The sequence below is a fragment of the Drosophila hydei genome, unplaced genomic scaffold, assembly GCF_003285905.1.
Source record: "Drosophila hydei strain 15085-1641.00,03,60 unplaced genomic scaffold, DhydRS2 tig00000149-arrow-pilon, whole genome shotgun sequence".
NCBI lineage: Eukaryota > Metazoa > Arthropoda > Insecta > Diptera > Drosophilidae > Drosophila > Drosophila hydei.
In genome coordinates this window covers 2,142,713-2,162,348 of record NW_022045678.1, presented here as the reverse complement: position 1 = coordinate 2,162,348, position 19,636 = coordinate 2,142,713, and the positions used below count along the sequence as shown (strand labels likewise).

At 35.5% G+C, this 19,636-nt stretch overlaps 1 protein-coding gene across 1 annotated transcript; it reads right to left on the bottom strand.

Moving 5' to 3' along the window:
* Positions 1-6,017: 6,017 nt before the first annotated feature.
* On the bottom strand, positions 6,018-7,438 carry LOC111603957 (angiopoietin-related protein 7-like). Its single transcript, XM_023321792.2, has 3 exons — positions 7,322-7,438; positions 6,268-7,265; positions 6,018-6,199 (listed from the first exon to the last, which is right to left on the bottom strand). The coding sequence occupies exons 1-3, from the start codon at positions 7,409-7,411 to the stop codon at positions 6,085-6,087; spliced, it is 1,203 nt and encodes a 400-aa protein (XP_023177560.2). The 5' UTR covers positions 7,412-7,438; the 3' UTR covers positions 6,018-6,084.
* Between the last annotated feature and the right edge of the window lie 12,198 nt (positions 7,439-19,636).

Sequence of the window (19,636 nt, the reverse complement as noted above, 5' to 3'; positions counted from 1 at the left end):
GGTTTCGTGGGTTGGGTGGGTTTGGTAGGTGGTTTAGTTGGTGGAGTAGGTTTGGTAGGTGGTTTAGTTGTTTGACATGGTTGAGTCGGTTGCGTCGGTTGCGTTGGCTGAGTCGGCTGAGTGTGCGGTGGTTGAGTGGGTTGCGTTGGTTGAGTGGGTTGGGTGGGTTGTGTACATGGTGGTTGAGTCGGTTGCGTCGGTTGCGTTGGCTGAGTCGGCTGAGTGTGCGGTGGTTGAGTGGGTTGCGTTGGTTGAGTGGGTTGGGTGGGTTGTGTAAATGGTGGTTGAGTCGGTTGCGTCGGTTGCGTTGGCTGAGTCGGCTGAGTGTGCGGTGGTTGAGTGGGTTGCGTTGGTTGAGTGGGTTGGGTGGGTTGTGTAAATGGTGGTTGAGTCGGTTGCGTCGGTTGCGTTGGCTGAGTCGGCTGAGTGTGCGGTGGTTGAGTGGGTTGCGTTGGTTGAGTGGGTTGGGTGGGTTGTGTAAATGGTGGTTGAGTCGGTTGCGTCGGTTGCGTTGGCTGAGTCGGCTGAGTGTGCGGTGGTTGAGTGGGTTGCGTTGGTTGAGTGGGTTGGGTGGGTTGTGTACATGGTGGTTGAGTCGGTTGCGTCGGTTGCGTTGGTTGTGTCGGCTGAGTGTGCGGTGGTTGAGTGGGTTGCGTTGGTTGAGTGGGTTGGGTGGGTTGTGTACATGGTGGTTGAGTCGGTTGCGTCGGTTGCGTTGGTTGAGTTGGTTGGGTGGGTTGTGTACATGGTGGTTGAGTCGGTTGCGTTGGTTGCGTTGGTTGAGTTGGTTGGGTGGGTTGGGTGTTGCAACCTTTCGTGGTGGTTTTAACTGTTGTCGGTCGGCAACGTTTTGTTGTTGTTCGACAACGTTTTGTTGTCGTAGGACAACCTCTAGTTGTTGTTGGGCAACGTTTTGTTGTCGTTGTTGGGCAAGCTGGCGTTGTAATGGGGCATCCACAAGAAGGAACTGAAGCACTAAGATCGGTGTGCCCTATAAGGATCAAGCTCACTGGAGGTGGAGGTGCAACAGTTAATAACGTTCACTTAAAACTCAAATATATGTTATTACCAATTAAAAAGTTGGTAGCCCACTTCATGGCGGCTGGATGATCGATCGAAACTGAGGCTAGTTGGAGCATTTTACCTTTTTATAAGTGTCCTCGATCACACTTGAACAAATAAGTTTGAAAAATAAACATTTTATGGTAAATGTTAAATAAATATTTAGAATATTTATATTTTTACCAATATAACCCCATTCCAGACAGCAAGAACGACGTCGCTGTACACTGAGCCACTTCTCAGTTAAGTTAGGTAAGAAAGTTGTACACAACATTACGCATGCATTTATATTTTTAAACAGCACAGCTAAATAATCATATTTACAAAATTATAAGCACGCGAATAACAATTTTTTAATTTAATTATTTCTGTTGCTGCTGATATATCGGGAGTGACCTACTCGGAGGTACCTTGAACCCTGAGCAGAGGTGCTATTCCAAACAATACATGCAACTTTTATACACACTTACATATTCATGACAGAAACAAAGACACAATAAACGTGTGATGCTCAAGTTACGTCTAAAAACTTAAATCAAATGATCGATTTCAATCGATTAGATATCTAGTTTTCAGTTCTTAGCACTTGTGGTTTACAAGATCCCCAGCGATAATAGTTTACGGACTCATTTATACTTCATGGGATCTATACCACGCCTTCTTCTGCCTGTTACACACATTTAATCAAAACCATTATACCCTGAATTCCCATTTTCACTGTACTAACGAGCTTAAAACCAATTCGCCTTCGCCACAACCACACGCATCTCCTGTACTATAATAAATTCGAAAAATTCGTATCCATGCTCATGCACATGAAGAAATCCGGAGGCTTGGCGCTGGTGGCAGGTGTTTTTTTCCAATTAATATTGATCACAAGAAGTTTTCTCTAATAACTTCTGCGTTACTTAAATTGAAATTTTCCAATCTGCATGTTCTAATGCAAATTAAATTTGCAATTAGCTTCAATGTGAAAAATATTTTTAAAAATTAGTGTCAAGTATATATCGAACTAAATGCTGTTCCACAGCTGACAAGGATATGATTTAATAGATAATAGATTCGATATAGCCTTATTAATCGAGAACATTGAAAGAGGAAAATTGGTCGATTATTGTAAACAAACTTGATCCAAGTTCAAATTCAGGTCTCTAGCACTTTTAAGTTCTGATATCGACGCGATCATACTTGCGATAAGGCAATCCGAAGAGTGATCGACTTGGCTGCTGATCCTGATTAGGAATACATATAGCTTATGGATTTTAAAATCTTCTGCTACATTTAAAATTTTAATTTTTAATTTTAAATAAGTGAAATGACCTGGTATAAAACCAACTACATAAAGTAATATGAAATCTTTTGCAAAGATTTGATCTGCGTTGCTGGTGCAGCTGATAGCCAAAGCTTGTCACGATGCGGAAATTGCATTTCATGATGCTGTCATCGTCCGTACATCTGAGGCGGAGGTCAACTAGAAGGCCAACTAGAACTGCTCGTTTACTTAGCAGCTGTCATTTTTGCATGCCCAGCCACTCACGACGGCTCAAATGCCCTGCATTAAGCCATTAAAGCTAATTAAACCCAGCCAATGGCAGCCTAGTGGACACTAGGATCCGGACTGCCATTCCGTGGCATCCGGTTGCTGGCATACGCTTTATTAAACACGCAGCCAACGCGGTCGCTGCCATCAACGTAATGAGAGCAACCACGCGGCCAGGAGGCAGGCTGGGAGGCAGGCCAGCAGGACGAAGTTGCGATTGATGTTGCAAATGAAGTCCCTTGCAGCTGTCTCGCTGTTTGCACACAGAGCTCTACTGGCGCTGATTTTGCGCCACTTAAACTTTAAACGCAAACCGCAGGCTGCAGAATGGCCAGATAAGTCATACGCCGCGTATGCCACTTAGCAACGTCTTCAGCATGGCTGCCATTGCGTGCACTTTAGTGATAAACTGCCGTAGAAAGTGCAAAAAATAAGAGCAGCAAAAGCCAAAGGAAATGAGAAAATGTCGAACGCATTGAAAGTAGAGCGCAAAGAGTGCAGGTCAGAATGCTGGTCAATGAGGCAGTTAAAGCCAGGTCAATTGCATCAGATTAAAGGCCATTCTATGCTCCCCATCCTAGGTGCTACTACTAGCTAAGAGCATACGTGTACTTTATAATTGAAAGTTGTATCTAATAATGAAAGCTACTTAAGTGGTTTATCTACTTAGTTTGACACTTTAGGACAAATGATGCGAACATCGACTAAGGAATACTCCTTTTCACAGTTGAAATAAAGCCATACTCCCACTCAAAATCAACTCTTGATTCTTTCTCTCAAGCTCCTAACTTCAATATAAATGATAAAAGAAAAAATAAAAAATATAGGCAAAGTTCTATACTGCATGCTACGCTTGTTAAATACCTTTGCACAAAAACAATTTGCGTTAACTACTCACTTTCAACTAGTTCACGACACAAAAACATACCGAACCCAATCCAATGGCCAGTCAATATTGTTTTATGGCCATTAACGCTGACAAAACTACAAGCGCCCGCTCCACACAGTTAAGGTTATATCGCAAATCTTTTGTCATTTATCAACAGCCACGCCCAAACCACTGGGGCACGACTATTTTAACAAGTTAATTTCACAATATTTGTGGCCTGCGAGCGCGAACAAACAAATTGCGTGGCATTTCCTTTGGACATTGATGGGACGCTGACGACGACCAAATAGACCAACAAATCAATTGCTCCAACAGCAACAACAGCAAATACGTATACGTAGGCAGCTGCTGTTGTGTGAATGTGTTTAGATTTTGGAACCTCTGCACAACCACCAATCAATGTACACACACAGAACAACAAACGTACAAACGTAAATTGTAAATTGATTACTGATTGTTGCAATGTCATCGACAACAACAACAACAACCACAATAGTGTGTAAATTATTAGTTTGTATACGACGTGTGGTACGCGGATTGAAACAACGGTCAGTTAATCATGCCTGGGCTCAATTAAATAACTCTATGGAAATTGTTTCTAATGGAATTCATAAACTTATGTCTTAGTATCCCACTGATATCATAGAGAGAAGTTCTCAAAAGTTAAGTGAAATTGCTTTAAGAGTTTTATTGTATATCTAGTAATTTTACTGTAATCTAGATTTAGATTTTTCATGTAAAACATATGCTGCATGTGTCGAGTTTAATTTGTTTGAATAGTTGTTATCTTCAATTTAATTTCATATAGATTTCATATATTTCTGAAATAGCTAAATACTTTTATTCAACTTGCCAGCACAACATCTGCCCAAGGTTCAACTTACTATAGCTGCTCAAGCTTAAACGATATTTTTGGCTTTTAGCATTGCAATACAAAATAGCCCGAACTTTTGGCCAATCTCTTTATCATGTAGAACACACAACTCTTTGGCCCACACGAATGTGTGTGCTCAATTGCATAATGTGCGTGTGTGTGTCTGTAAGTTTTTGCCTGTTTCATACGTTAATGCAGTACATTTTAGTTATACATAGCATATATTGCACTTACACAGACACACCCACTTGTGGGAGTTGGCGCACACGCAAAAACTAATTACATGCCACAATGATTACATTTTACAACACCATCGAGTCCTTATGGGGACCAGCGAGAGCACATAAACAGTCAAAACTGACCGACTATGAAATACATATAAAATATAATTCCAAAGAGCATAAAAAATATACATATGCATTTTATTAATGTTTTGAATTGTTTAGTTAAATAAGTAACGCATTTGTTATATTTGTAAGCTTAATTAATATTTCTCTCAGATTTAATTTACGATTATTAAATATAGAAAATAAAAAATATATTAAATTAATAAAAAATTTAAAAGAAAATATAAAATAATAAACAAATTTTCCAATTTTTAAATATCTATACAGGGTATAATGATAACATCAAGTCATGTCTCGACCTCAAAAACATTTTAAGCCAACTACTATCCAGTTAAGCAGTGAAAAATGAAATGAAATTCCTCTTTTACAGGCAATGCCCCACATGGCAGCTTTCGTATTGTTTTCCATAAAAACTTTTTGGCTATGCGAAAATTAACTTTGAAACAAAACAATATAAAATAATATTATAATACAAATTAGTTTAAATCAATTAATGTATTAATATTTTTATTTAGATATGTGCATGTAAATAGCGAAGGTTTTCAGTCTTTTTGATTAGCTGAAACCTAGTTAAAAGAAAAACCAAAGTAGCACTTAATAGATGTTCGAAAAGCATTCGACTGGAACAGCACCCAGGACTGTTATAAAAGCTTAAGAAAATTGTTCCAACCCCATACTACTTGATCATCAAATTATTTTAATATATTTATTCTTAAATATATTTATATATATCACAAAAAATTGTGTTACTAGTGACGGCATATATATTAAAGTTATCAAAACTGTGCTATCCTTTACACAGTTCATACAGCAAAACCACAAGCTATTCCAGGTTTATCATAGGCGATAAGAGCATATGTGGATGACACTGCTCTTATTGCTTCAGACACAGAAAATCACAGAAAATTGTGGTTCAGAAATTCCAAATATTCGAGAAACATCAAAATTTCAAAATTTTCAAAAATAAATTGTGATCATAAAAAATATTTACAAAAACCTATTTGGAAATAGGGGAAATACATCAAAGCAGGACACAACTAAAAGACAAAGGCTTCAGTCGAAGCTGCTTCTTAGAAGAGTAGTAAATATAATACACGGAGACACCATAAAACACCATCACAATTACCTGACAATCAGACAAGAAGGTGAATTAGCTCATGATCTTTCCTTCAGGGCGTTCTAATTAAATTACTCACATTGACATTTATCCACCTTCGCTTTTATTAATTCTCATCAAACAGTTTGCAATATGTTAAGTTAAAATAAATAAAATATTATATTATAATAATATATGAGTTTCGCACCTTTTTTATAGTTTACATCTCAAATGCAGTTTAAATATATATGTTCTGTTAAAAGTCAAGTTGCCAAATCAATAGTTAAACGGACGTATGAGCATCAGAAGTGTTTTTAATTGGTTCGGATAATTAAAATATATTCCGCTATAATTTTGTGAACGGCCTTTGAAGTAAATTCCATTTAGATAACTGAAAATATACAAAAAATATATAGTGAAAGTTAATTGAATATTTTACAGTTTGTATATGCTGCTCACCTTGAGACACAATTATTGTACCACCAGCCTCCATGGCGATGATTTGCGCAATTTCCCTCTGCCCAGTTATCATTATCGTTATCGAATGTTGTAAATTTCATCTTTTCGTGCCATCTCAAATCATCTGCAACATCACCTTGGATATTGCCCAAGCTGAGCAATTCATATTTGCCAACCTCATCGGAAATGGAGAAATTATCGTATCGAGCGTATGTCACCGCACCCTTAAAGTCTATCATATGGATGTATAGCTCGTAGCGTTGGGCGCTGGTCAACAAATGTATTTTTTGCAAACCAAGAAAAAAGTCTCCCTCAAACGAACCAAAGCCGTTTCGATAGGTAGCCCAATCTCTATAAAAATCTTCGCCGCCTTTGATACGCTGCTGTATAACTGTCCATCCAGGACCCGCTATCTGACTATCACAAAGCACCTTGAACGGCTTTAAGCCCTTAACTTCGATGACCGCATCATGATTTGTGGAATGTTGAGGAGCAGCACAGCCAACTTGTTTTCTCGGTTCCAATTGAATTACGTGTTCTATTCTCGTATCTATTATTCTCAGTTGGTCCTGTAACTGCGTCAGGGTGCTGGCCAAGTTTATCGCATTTAACTGAGCAGTCAGATTTGATATGTGCATATTTAATTGATTGATGGTCACGACATTTGTATCTATTTCCTTTTGAAGTGACTCGCACTTCAAGGCAGCCATCTGATCAATATCATTTTTGATTGATAAGGAATTGTTAAATAACTTTTCGATAGTTTCTTTATGAAATGAATTTGTTGCGCGAAGCTCGTCATTTTCCGTTCTCAACTCCTTTACGAGCTCCGAGCTCTCCTTACACTGATCAGCAAGTCTTTTCTGCATTTCCCTTTCCTTGCTTTCAGTTTTATTATTATTTTTTGCGATTTCAGCTTTCATTTCATACAAAATGTTTAACAGAGGCCTAACTACCTTATATGCCTGCACGTCACATCCTTCTGACTTAACAGCAGTCTAGAATATAAAAAAATTATATTCTTATAATCACACTAAAATCTCACCAAATTCACCTGATTTATATTATTTTCCATTGCCAGCAAGGGGCTTGATACGTATAACAATGCTATTGCAATTAAGAGAGTATTACAGTTCACTTTCATTTTTACACAGATGACAACCGCACGGAACCGAAACACAGAAGAGACTGAATCTTGAAGACAGTTTCAGCAAACAGCTAGACTAGACAAGAAATTGAGTTCAGCAAACTTATCAGTTATATATATAAAAAAAATGTATATAATACATAAAATAAATTCAATTTCAAGTAGTCTAATCTAGTAGGGAGTGCCCGACCAGATATGTGCCTGGTATTCAATATACGTTTCTTGATGATTTGGTTGAGAAGGGGCGGCATTTAAAATCCAAAATCTTTTCAATTCAGAGACCCCACAGTAAATTTAAAGCTTTTATCTTCCCTGGTATTCAAGCTACGCTTAAAATAAACAAATCAATACAAGGAAATGGGAAAGGTTATTGAAAAAAAGATAAGCTCCTACTGCGTCTTATATAGATTTTCATTAAACATTTATAATTTTAGCTCATCGACCTTATCAAAAATCTACCATGACCAGCCTTCTGCAACTTACATACATTTTCCCATTTTAAATAAGTTAAGCTTATAAAAATAATAAATGTTGAATATTCATTTATTGATTATTTTCAATTTAATTTCTACGCTTTAAATACTACAAATATGTTTAGATTAGATTAGATTAACTGTTCGTTTAATACCGAAAGACAAATCTTTAATATAAAGCATATATTTGGCTTTATCTATTTATACCAAAGACTATATAATTGAAATATTATATTGCGCTTTTGATTCCTTACATCATGTTTATCTCTATATATCGAATGGAATCAAAGAGAGGGTATTTCAGAATAAACCCAATTCATGTTTTAATTTAAGCACAAAACGCTTCATGAAGTTCATGAGATTTCATCTGGTCTTGAAACAAATTCAACGAATAAAAAAACAGTGCCATAATTAAATAAAATACATAAATAATTATAGACAGACTTAAGTGCCATTTTTGAATTTTACAGATAAGCAGGTAAAAAGCTGGAATCACCCAACTTTAATAGCAAATTAAAACGATTCAACAGATCGCCACTTGGTTTGATATTAACCGCGACCCCACGTTCCGAGAAATACAATAATAAATGAGTATTTGTACTCTACTTAATCGATGTGAGCTTCTGAGTTTACGTCCTCTGGTTTAACATGCATCTATATATGTATATGTATGGAACACATTTTAACAAACGCAATTTCATCAACCTTGGGCGCAATTCATGAAACAAAAGCACATTCTCCACTATGATTAAGTACTATAAAAATTATTGTTGGACAACAAACAGCTGGAATGCTGGCAACTTTTGCAATGTGCGCCGCACAGCTTCAATTTTAATTACAACTGCTGGCCGGGGCTGCCGGCACAACGGGACAAGAGGCCAAGTGAAAGCCCAGATCTACGCAAAGAATTTTTCGTACACTTGCAAACGAACTGTTAATTTTATATGAGAATTCAATTTAAGACAAAAGAATAATGAAAAGCGATGTGCGAAATACTTCAACAAGAAATTATATGTTTAGATTAGAGTAAATGATGATGAGATTTTAAAATTAAAATTATAATTAACATTTCTATTTCGGAAGGGAAATTAAAATTAAAATAATTATATTTTAATAATGTGAATTTAAAAATTTTAAAAAATTTAATTTCATAGTATTAAAAAGAACTTTCATATTTTGAAATAAAAAAATGTGATATGAATTCAAATAAAAGTCTTCGAGAGTGTTAAATTCAAGGAAGTTAGCTAAATAAAAAAGATATGAACGGAAGTTAATTTATTTTCTAAAATAAGAATTCACAAATTCTCGACAAATGTACTTGTAAATATATCAACTATAATTATATTCTATTTAATCAAAATTAAATTGTGGTATAAATGGTTATAACAAGTCAAGAAATAAATATTAAACACCGATTACGCTGTCATTCCGCACAATTTAATACTCTGCATACTTTGAGGAGTGTGCACAAAATAAAAAAGAAAACAATTTGAACTGTTTGAGTAGGAGCCATAAAAGGCCGTTTAATAATTCAAATGATTATTCATTTGTAAGGATATTAAAAGCTGCGTGGTTTTGCGGTTTCGCCTTTTATTACTTGCTATTTATTGAAAGGAGACCTCAAAGTTGTTGTACTATTCATGTTCGGGACTGTGTGCATCCTTTTTGGTTTTATTGAATTGCTGCTGAGCGTGCAAGACAATGGATCCTTTGAGGCAATGTGCAAAAATTTTATTTGAAAATTAAATATAAATTTCTGTGGCAGCAATTACATTCAACGGTTTGCTTGACAGCGAATGCATTTGCATTCGTAATGCTAGCAGCATCAATGCCTGGCTATACGATGCCAATTTCATTCTTGGCATCGATTGAACAAATGGGCAAACAGGCGGCAAAGTTGGGGGAGCTACCATTGAAATATGGGAAAGACAAATTATTGGTTTTTCTTTGAGTGCGCTTAAAACGAGACAAACAGTTTAATTAAAATGAAGTGGAGTATAGCGTGTGAATGGGAATTTGAATTGCACTCACAGTCGCAAATTGATGAATGCGTTCCGCGTGCAAACTGAGCAGCTGGCAAATGATAAAATCGTTGATAAAGAGCCTATGAATTTCAGCGTTTAATTAGCGTGTACTATGAAGGGGCAATTTAAATGATAAATATAGCTTAATTATGGGGCAAGGGACGCAATAAATGTTATGATATGCTAAGAAGTTGACAGGTGGAAATAAATAAGTGTGAAAATGTATACATGAATGATGGCAGTACATATATATATAAATCTATATAGATATTATATCAATAGAGATAGATGAGCAGAGAACAAGATATGAGAAGAGAGAAAAAAAGAATGACTCACAGACAGTGGCAAAGAAGGAAGCTAAGTGAAGAAACCAGAGGAGAAAGACTGTGAGAGAACGTAAGACTAGAGAAAAAAAGAAGAATCATAGAGACGATGTAAGTTTGTTTCCTAGTAAGTAAATTGAGATACTTATATATCGTATATTCGGCTTGTAAGCAGAACTTGTCTTGACTTATAGAACAAAATATTAAAAAAAAAAACTTTTTGAGCTCTTTTACTTTTATGCGGAAAACAGAGTGAAACGATTTAATTAATCCGTTTTTATGGAATGGTCTGCAAGTTTAGCTCCCCTAATATTACATGTTAGTCTTTCCTGCTTTAACTAATATATTATTTAAATCGCATATATAATAAAAAATGCATTGCTTATTTGAAAATTAAATTGACATAACACTCTTTTGTATAAGCTGACAATACAACTGCCCCATTGAGCGATTGATGTTAGCATTGTTTTGCTGCCCGAGCTTCAATCACATCAATCACTTTGACCACATCCGCCCCGCTGTTAATTTGCGTTCTCATTTTTAATGGCATTTATTGCATACACAATGCGTTTATTATGCACATTTATCGCATTACACAAACAATGTGCGTTTAATATGGTTTAACACACATATTTATACAGTCGATTATACTTTAATGAGATGACCAACCACAGCACATTGGCAAGCAGTCGCCGCGCACCGTGCACTCTGCCAATTAACTCGAAATTGCCTGTTTTTAATTTCCGTTTCAATTGTCCGGACCATACATCGTAACTAAATATCAATTTCCAAACTCAAAGAGCAAAATCTTTGATTGTGCGTACAAATATAATTACTAATAGAGCTCTACTAGAGACTGGACGACTAGGAGGTACCCTGAGTAGAGCTGATATTTTACTCATTTTACGCTTCTTTCTACAAAGAAAGCATACAACATGCTCATAATTGGATAAATAAATAGAATAAGTTATCGATATAAAGAGATAATCTCATAAACTCATATATACATACATTACCCACGGAATACAGAGTAAAATATATGAGTATATGGTTCATACAGGCGGACGGACAATGCTAAATAAATGTTCCATTGTGTGGTCTGCCACGCCTGCTTCTGCCTATTACATTCACTTTCACAAAGCCATTATACCCTGAATTCTCATTGGCAAGAGGTAAACGGTCCGAAAGGAAGAAGAATTTCTAACGACTTTTGGACTTAACAAAATTTTGAACTTTATTCATTTTGTTGTCAAGCTTTAAACAGCAAAATATTCTGACTGCGGCAAACTCTTTGCTAAGTATCAAAGGAGAAGGCAGAACATTGCTTTTAACACTGACTAACAATAACATAATTTTAGCAAAATTATTATTGAGATATGAAATTATATAATTATGGTTAAAAAAAAATCAGGTTAAAAAAAAAATAAGAAATTAAATTTCATATTTTTAAAGAAATTTTATTTTAATATTATAATTAATATTTGATTGTAGATAATTAAAATATTTTTTTAATTATTCATATTCATATATATATATAAATATTCATATATATATATAAATAATTATACATATCTTAGATATTTTCTATTATTATTAATAATATTATTCTTTCTGTATTATGTAGCATACTTTTCAGAGCCAGTGCAGCGCTTCTCTTATTAACAGCAAATGTAGCTCGAAACCGATTTGAAGATACCCTGTAGCAGTTTTGTACATCGAAATTTGATAATAAATAAACGCACATCAAAAATAAATATTTATAGTAACAAAGTTCAATATGTTTGAATGGTCAATTTGCCTTAAATTTGAACACAGAGTATATACTAGGCGACTCGATAGCCGAGCATTGCATTATATGATTACTTTTCATTAGCAAAACTTTCAGTAAGAATTTCAGACTAGTTTCGTTTCCCCCTCCCAATATTCACTTATGCGTGCCTCAAATGTTGGCCAGACCCAAACAATGGACGCTGCAAACATTGACGACAAATTGCTGCGCTGCTTGCTAAATGCGCTGTTCAGCTTGCTTGTTGCAGCAACAGAAAGAGAGAAAATTAATAAAATGTACAATATTTAGCCATAGCATCATAAATGTGTGTGCGTGTGCGTGTATGTGTATGTGTCTATTTGTGTGCGTGTGTAGTTGCTGTCGTTTGAATTTCATTTCGGCTCATACGCAGCATGAGGCTATCTGCGCTGTTGGCGATAACGTGGCGTATACGTAATGTAATAGAAGCCCACACACGCATTCGCACTCTTCTATGTACATGTAGGAGCATGTGTTCACACAGTTTGTAGACCTGGCATGTTTTAGCTATTGGCAATGCTCCAGATTATCGAACCTCTTCCCCCTCTGTGCAATTGATGCTGCTATAGGGAATTTATATTAATTAGAGTGGGATTCTGTGCAGCTACTGCCTGCAAGTTGGCTAAATTGATAAAGCTTTCAGGACTGAGCCTAGTCAAAAGAACTGTGGCAGTTTATCAAAGACTATTTTCTAATACATGCTGTAATTGTAAGTCGTTATTTGATTGTTACATTTTGTTGACTTGTAATAAGAATTTGTAAAAAGAAAAATTACATTCATTTAAAGGATGAAATTCGGAAATGTCTGTTTGGTTCGCTTTCAGCACTATTTGCCCAATATGTCTCTAGCAAAGGGCATCGCAATGTCAGGCAAACAGTTGGTAGCAATCATTCGCTATAGTTCGCCCGCCTTTCATACGACAAAAGCGATTCACTCAGCTGTCATGGCCATAAGTGACCAATGTCCTGTGCCCAAAGGGCGAATGCATAAGGACCGGGACCCGAACAGCAATCCAAAGACATTGCTCTTATGTCTTGCTTGCAGACACGCACTGGCGGATGCGGAGGTAATGAAATCTTGGCACTGCTGCCGAGCAAATAGTTTGTATTTATGGGGCACGTCTGGAGCAAGTGCTTTGAGAACTGTCCCCAGTTGTTGCGTTTCACAATTGTTTCTGATTTGGCACAGGATGCTAATAACAATTTCCCCCACCCGGAGAACGATATGCCAGGGAGTGCGCTTAAAAACTCATTGAACACAAGGATTTTAGATGTTTGGACTCGTTTCTCTACCTCTAGCTCTCTTTCTCTCTCTCTCTGTCCCTCGCTTTGCCACTTGCTACTTTAGCACTTTGAACCCAGAACACGCAACCTGCCCATGAAGTGGGCTAACAACTGTTACCTCCGGTTCGGGTTGTACTTTTGGTATAACTACAGAAGCGTTTCCTCAATAATTTTCCTGGCGGCTGTTTAACAAACTTTACCGGCGATCTTCGTTCTATGCAACGTCTCCGTCCTTCTAGTTTTCACAGTCCACACAGCCAGCAGGCACAAAAACAAGCCGATATATATATATAGAGAGAGAGAGCGAGAGAGAGCGAGAGCGAGAGAGAATGAGAGAGCGAGAAGCTGCGAGTCAACTGTGAAAGCGGCTGCATTTTATTTCATTTCCGCTCGTTTTTCCGAGTTGTGCATATATTGATATCTGCAGCGATTTTTATGCTGCGGCTGCGGTTGCCCATTTCTATATAGGAAATGACATTGCCAAGTGCAACTTAGTTGATTTGTGTGTTTGAGGGAAAATATTTACCAGTTTCAGCTTAGAAATTTTTCACTGCAAGTTTTATTTTCCAAAAACCTCAGATTTCACATTTCAATTTATTTTCTTTTATTTATGAACAAAGTTTTTGGCAAAATATTTAAAGTTTTTTTTATTTAAGCCAAATGCAACACATTTAATACGTAATTTTAATTTTAAAAATAATAATTTTAAAATATTTGAAACAAAAACTTTAATTTTTAATTATTCCATTTTTTTTCATTTAAATATATTTTTTTAACTAATTTAAGCCAGAAAAATGTATAAGAAAATTAATTATTTATACATATAAAATGCCTCCCCTTCATACATTTATTTATAAATAATCTTATTTTTTTCTTTTCTTAGTTTTGATAAGCGAATTTATTTAATTATTACACTTCCTCCAAACATTATTAAATACCTGTGTTTAAAAGAAATTTTATTTATAAGTTGTTTTTAAATTTCGCATGCCTGGGAGCAATGTAAAAACATAAATAAATTCTGTTTACTTTTACAGGTTCAATGAAAGAATATGTTCCATCTAAGTTGGTATTGAAAGCTTGTCTATGATTTATTTCATTTGTGTAGCTTTTAATTGAAAAATAAATTAAGAAAAATTCAAAATAAATACTATCCGAACAGCAAACCTCTTTGCACGACGTTCATTAAAAAAGTTTTTGGGCCAAAAGCAACACGTACGAAGGAAAACTTTGCAATTGTCAAAAACTGCAACAAGGAACTCAACCGCAAAAAAGACAGCACTGGAAAAGTTTTTAGAGTCAACTGCCGAGCACTACTCTTGCTCCTTAATAAAAAGCAAGAGTCTCTCTGTTTGGAACCCTTTCTTAATCAGTGCCGTTCGAAAAGTAGATGCTACAAAAGTTTGACATCTGATGCACATACACAAAAACAGAAAGAGCAAGAGAGAGAGAGAGAGAGAGAGAGATAGAGAGAGAGTGAAAGTTCTGCAAATTAAAACAATGTCAGCAACGTTGATGCAACAATTTGCTGTGTTGCGCGTTGATTAGAGTTTCCAGTGGGCCGTGTATAAAGCGAGTTGCAAGCACGCCTAAGCGGCAGCCATATTAATTTTTCATTTCCCAGCTCAGTTCTTTCTATCCAGCTATATTTTTGGCTTGCGTTTCCTAAGTCGTGTACCCATTGAAAATGAGCAACGTAGGGCGTTCTCATATTTGGTAAATTTGGCAAATATATTCTTAAATAAAATAAGCCAATGAAAAACATAACAAGTCATAGATATATCTGCTTAGTCTCGTAAAATACATATCCTTGACAAAAACCTAACCTAGAGTCTTTATATGTAACTAGATATGTGTAACCTTTCCCTTGCAAACATGTTCGTAACGTTAAATAATTAAATTATTTTATGTCAGTGCTTCATTATTAGATCTTTGCCTAAAGTAATCCCTTTGATATAGCGATTCTTATATAATACATTTCTTTATTGTTGTTCCCATAAACTTGTTTATTGAATTCCAAATTATTTCTTAATATTATTAATATTGTTTAGCAGTTTAGTTATATGTTCATTATACGCGTGTGAGGAAATCGAGGCATATACAGACCCACATTTGACTATTGGACATTTTGTTACAGGGTATCTGCGAGTCAAGCACTTTAAAATATATGAAACTATTTTTTCCCTATTTCTCTTTGTTGGCTGCATTTTGTATTTTGGTTTTATTGCTTGGGCTTTCGTAAATCTTTCATCAGTCGTGGCTGATCCGTTCATTCTGCTCGTGGATGGGCGCACGATACCAGCCAGCATCCAGCTGCTGGCATCATTTTTCCACGTCCTGCAACTTGTCGTCTAACCTCTGGCATTCTCATCCTGCTGCTACGCTTGTCACACTATTTATGAGTTTATTATTTTTTCGCTGCTCTATTATTTGGCAGCTCCCGACCAGCGCAGTGCTTAAAACTTCTTTCATTACAAGTGCTGCAATTTCTCATAGTTTTATTTATTATTTTCGCTTTTTTTTTTAGGGCGGTTAATATTTTTTACCCCTTGCGTTTATTTTGCTGTTATTTATTTAGTGGCTTTATTTTCGTTACTTTCCTTTTTTCACCCTTTTTCGCAGTTGCTTAAATTGTTTGCAATTTTTGTCAGTTGGCGGTTGGCGCTGCGTGTTTTATTATGAGAGCCACACGACGATAAATAGTTCTCTTCTCCAACTGCTGTTTTTATTTATATTTATTCTTTTATTTTTGCTGGGTTTTAATTATTGCCATGTTGGTAGTTGCAGCATCCCACAAATGAGAAATTTGTGCCAAAAAAGAAAAGGAAAATCTAGTTATGAGTAGTTGGCAATTTGCTGCAGCCAATTTTCTGCTTGGTCAACTTATGAGTGGGGATCGGAATGGGACATTTTAACAGACACTGACAAAGTCTTCACCTGCCAATGATAAGCTAATAAAGTTCCTTTGGCAACTTTATAAGCTTTATTAAAAGACATTTTTTAATGGCCAAAAAATGTTTGGCTCATTAAAAGATTTACATTTCTGCTTTTAGCTACTTTCATTTCGTTTCCCAGCTCTGAATATAACCAAATTCTTTTCTTCCCAGTTTCATTCATCTGGTTGTTCTGGTATTTAGTAGCTAACCGTTTTTACTTCCAATTCAGAGATATCTCTTTCTATCATATTGACACTCTACTTCTGTATATTTCTCTAATTATTACACTTTTTCTTTTCTTTATCTTTCTCGCTCTGGCTCTATGTCTCTATGTCTGTCTGACTCTCTTAGTATCTCTGATTCTGTTTTTGACTCTGCGCCTCTCAGTTCCTCACATTCTCTCTGACTCTCTTTCTCTCTGTATCGCTGACTCTCCGCCCATCTGAATTCATCTGTCTCTCTGTCTCACTATCTCTCTGAATTATTCTGTGTCTGTGATTCTCTCCGTTGTTTCTCTGACACTCTCTGCATTAAAATAATATTTAAGGACCTTAAGAACCGTTGAAACTACGTTGCAACATATCTTATTACGTTTTGGAGAGAAAAATAAAATATTTCATTACTTCTACTACATATAAGTAATTTCCATGTAAACTCATTTTGAAGAGTGCCAATATGTTCCCCCTTTTAAAATTTTATGTTAGCCAAACATTCATTTTTAAGAGTATATTAAAAAACTCCTTATTTTGCATGAAAACTTAGGATATGCTATCAATTTAAGAAAACTGTAATTTTTCAAACGCCCCTTAGTACATAAGTATACCATAAACTATGAGAACTCTTGACTAAACTTTACAATCACTTGAGGGAAATGTCGCTCGTTCCCTCCATCTGAACTCATCAAACACAAAAGTTCAACTTCTTTATTTTGGCCAAAATCAAGCCAAGCGATGTGTTTTACAACTTTACAAGATGCCCTAGAGCAGTTGGACAAAAAAGAAAAAGATTTCTTTGCCAAGTATTTACCACTTATATGCATAAAAAGTGCACCAACAGACGCGCTGCCAAATACTTGAGCATTTATTTCATTCACTCCAAATGCAACACATACAAAGTTGCAGAGTCAAATGCAACAACAGAGTACTTTGCCACACCTGACTTTTAATAGCAAATGTAAGGAAATAAATCAAAAATATTTGCTTTTAAAAAAATCCAAATATTTATAAGATTTAGAAAAGCAGGTTTACTTCCAAATAAATTTATAAATTGAATTTACAAATTGGATAATTTTTTAGAATTTTCAGGTGCCAAATTAATTGAAAATTTAATTTAATAAATAAAACTTGTATTTGTTTAAAATATATGCAACATATATATATTAGGTAAAGAAGCTTATCATTAATTTGCTTACTCTACATCTGAAATGACAAATCAATTGTTTTTGATGTAAATTTAAGACATGTGCCTCTTATTTAGAAAAGGGAGCAGCAATTTAAGTGGACTGTATAAATAAAAAGATACAGCAGCAGCTGGCGTAAAGTTCATCAACAACAACAACAATATTGGGTGAGTCCCTTAGAGCAACAGCTGGACTTGCCCATTGGACAACACGCTGTCCGTCCGCGTCCTGCTCTCCAATATCCGGTCAAATATTTTTGCAATGCTTTGCTTTTCACTTTTACTTTTTTTTTATTAAAAAAACGGAACCAGATATATCCAAATATGCATATATTATTTATACTTGTTTGTGCGTATGTAAATACTCTGTGTACACAGTTTGTCCTTTATTTATGTCAGCCAGCGGCAGCACGCGGTGTAAGCAAATGGGTAACACAAGAGCTGAAATGTGACTATAAAGACGGCTTATCTGCTCAAATATTTGCGAACAGGCAATTAAATCATATTAAAAAAATAGTTCGATTTCGTGCAGCATTTCTCTTGCATTTTTAACATATAAAATCCATCTTAATTAAAATTTTAAAAAATTTAAATTGAATTTGAAAATAGTCACAAATGCAAGACTGGCGAATACTAGAGCTGCGTACTTTTGAGTGTCAAAATAATCATGAATCTGTAAAACAGATGACAATTTATAATATACATTCAAAAATTAACACACAGAATAAATGAATCTTAGATATTAAATTGAATGACACATTTTAAAAATTTCTAAGCTCGAATATTATAAAATATTTAAAGATGATTTCTTTATTTCCGAAATATGTGAGTTGTATGAACCTAAGTTATACTTTTGGGATTTTTATTAAAGTTAAATGTTTCATTCGAGAATATTTTTCCCATTGTGTGTCACTAGATTAATAGATGTTGACTTTATCATCTAAATACTTTAGTAATAATACTTTTTAATAATTTAGAAAACACTTAAAAGTATCTCAATTTTAGATCTAACTAAAGAATCTGAATTATCGATCTTTTGAAATAAATATTTAAATGGTATAATAATAAAATAAAATAATATAATAATTTAATAATATTATATAATATAATAATATAACAATATAATAATATTTAACATCTCTTGAGATTATCACTCAACATATGTGAAGGTATATGAAAGTATGTAATACTTCTGATGATCAGCAAAATTGTGTTGTGAAAGTCATTTTTCGAGCTATGAGAACGTTCCAAAATACGCACTCACAAACAAACACCCCGACAGCAGCTGCTACTGTGGAGGCTGCTATCGTTATTGATGCGCTGTTCGGGCTGTTGGCTGTTGATTTTGCTACAAAACAAATACGCGACGGAGAGACAAGACAGAGCTAAATAAATAACATGTAAAGTCCAAAACTGATAAGGAAAACGGACGTTAGTTGACATATGAAAACCGAAGCAAAATCAAATCTAATCAACTGAGATAGAGAGAGGGAGAGAGAGAAGGACAAATGCCAGCAGCACAGCTTCTGCAGTTGGCATTCATTGATATATGGACATAGATAGATATAAATTCTAGATGCTATACATATGTGCAAGTTGATATGGCAATGTCAGCGATAGTGCCGATGATAATACAGCCTGACAGCCATTAGAATGGCAGATGGCATGCGTGCGTTTGGGCTTGGGTATTGTGATATACGCGCCGCAATTTTCATTCACATTCAGTTTTCATTCACCGACGCATTGCATTCGCCGTGTAAGCCGAAACCGACAAAGATGCTGGAAAATGGACAGCGACAGCGGCCGTATCTATCTCTATAGCAGAGACAGAAACGAGCCGAACCAAACAGAGAACGAGACTTCAAATCCGCATTGTGTGTGCGTGTGTGTGCTCGTCGGGCTCAACACGAGTCAGGCACGGACACAGATTGTAGCTGCCAGCATCAGCAGCAGCCAAACAGCAGCTCATTCGTGTTTTCC

Bases quoted from the DNA above. Each gene is read 5' to 3' on its own strand.
- LOC111603957 (XM_023321792.2), bottom strand. From the start codon at position 7,411: ATGAAAGTGAACTGTAATACTCTCTTAATTGCAATAGCATTGTTATAC. The intron at 7,266-7,321 runs GTGAATTTGGTG...TTTATATTCTAG, and splicing joins TGGAAAATAATATAAATCAG to ACTGCTGTTAAGTCAGAAGG. The intron at 6,200-6,267 runs GTGAGCAGCATA...GTATATTTTCAG, and splicing joins TACAATAATTGTGTCTCAAG to TTATCTAAATGGAATTTACT.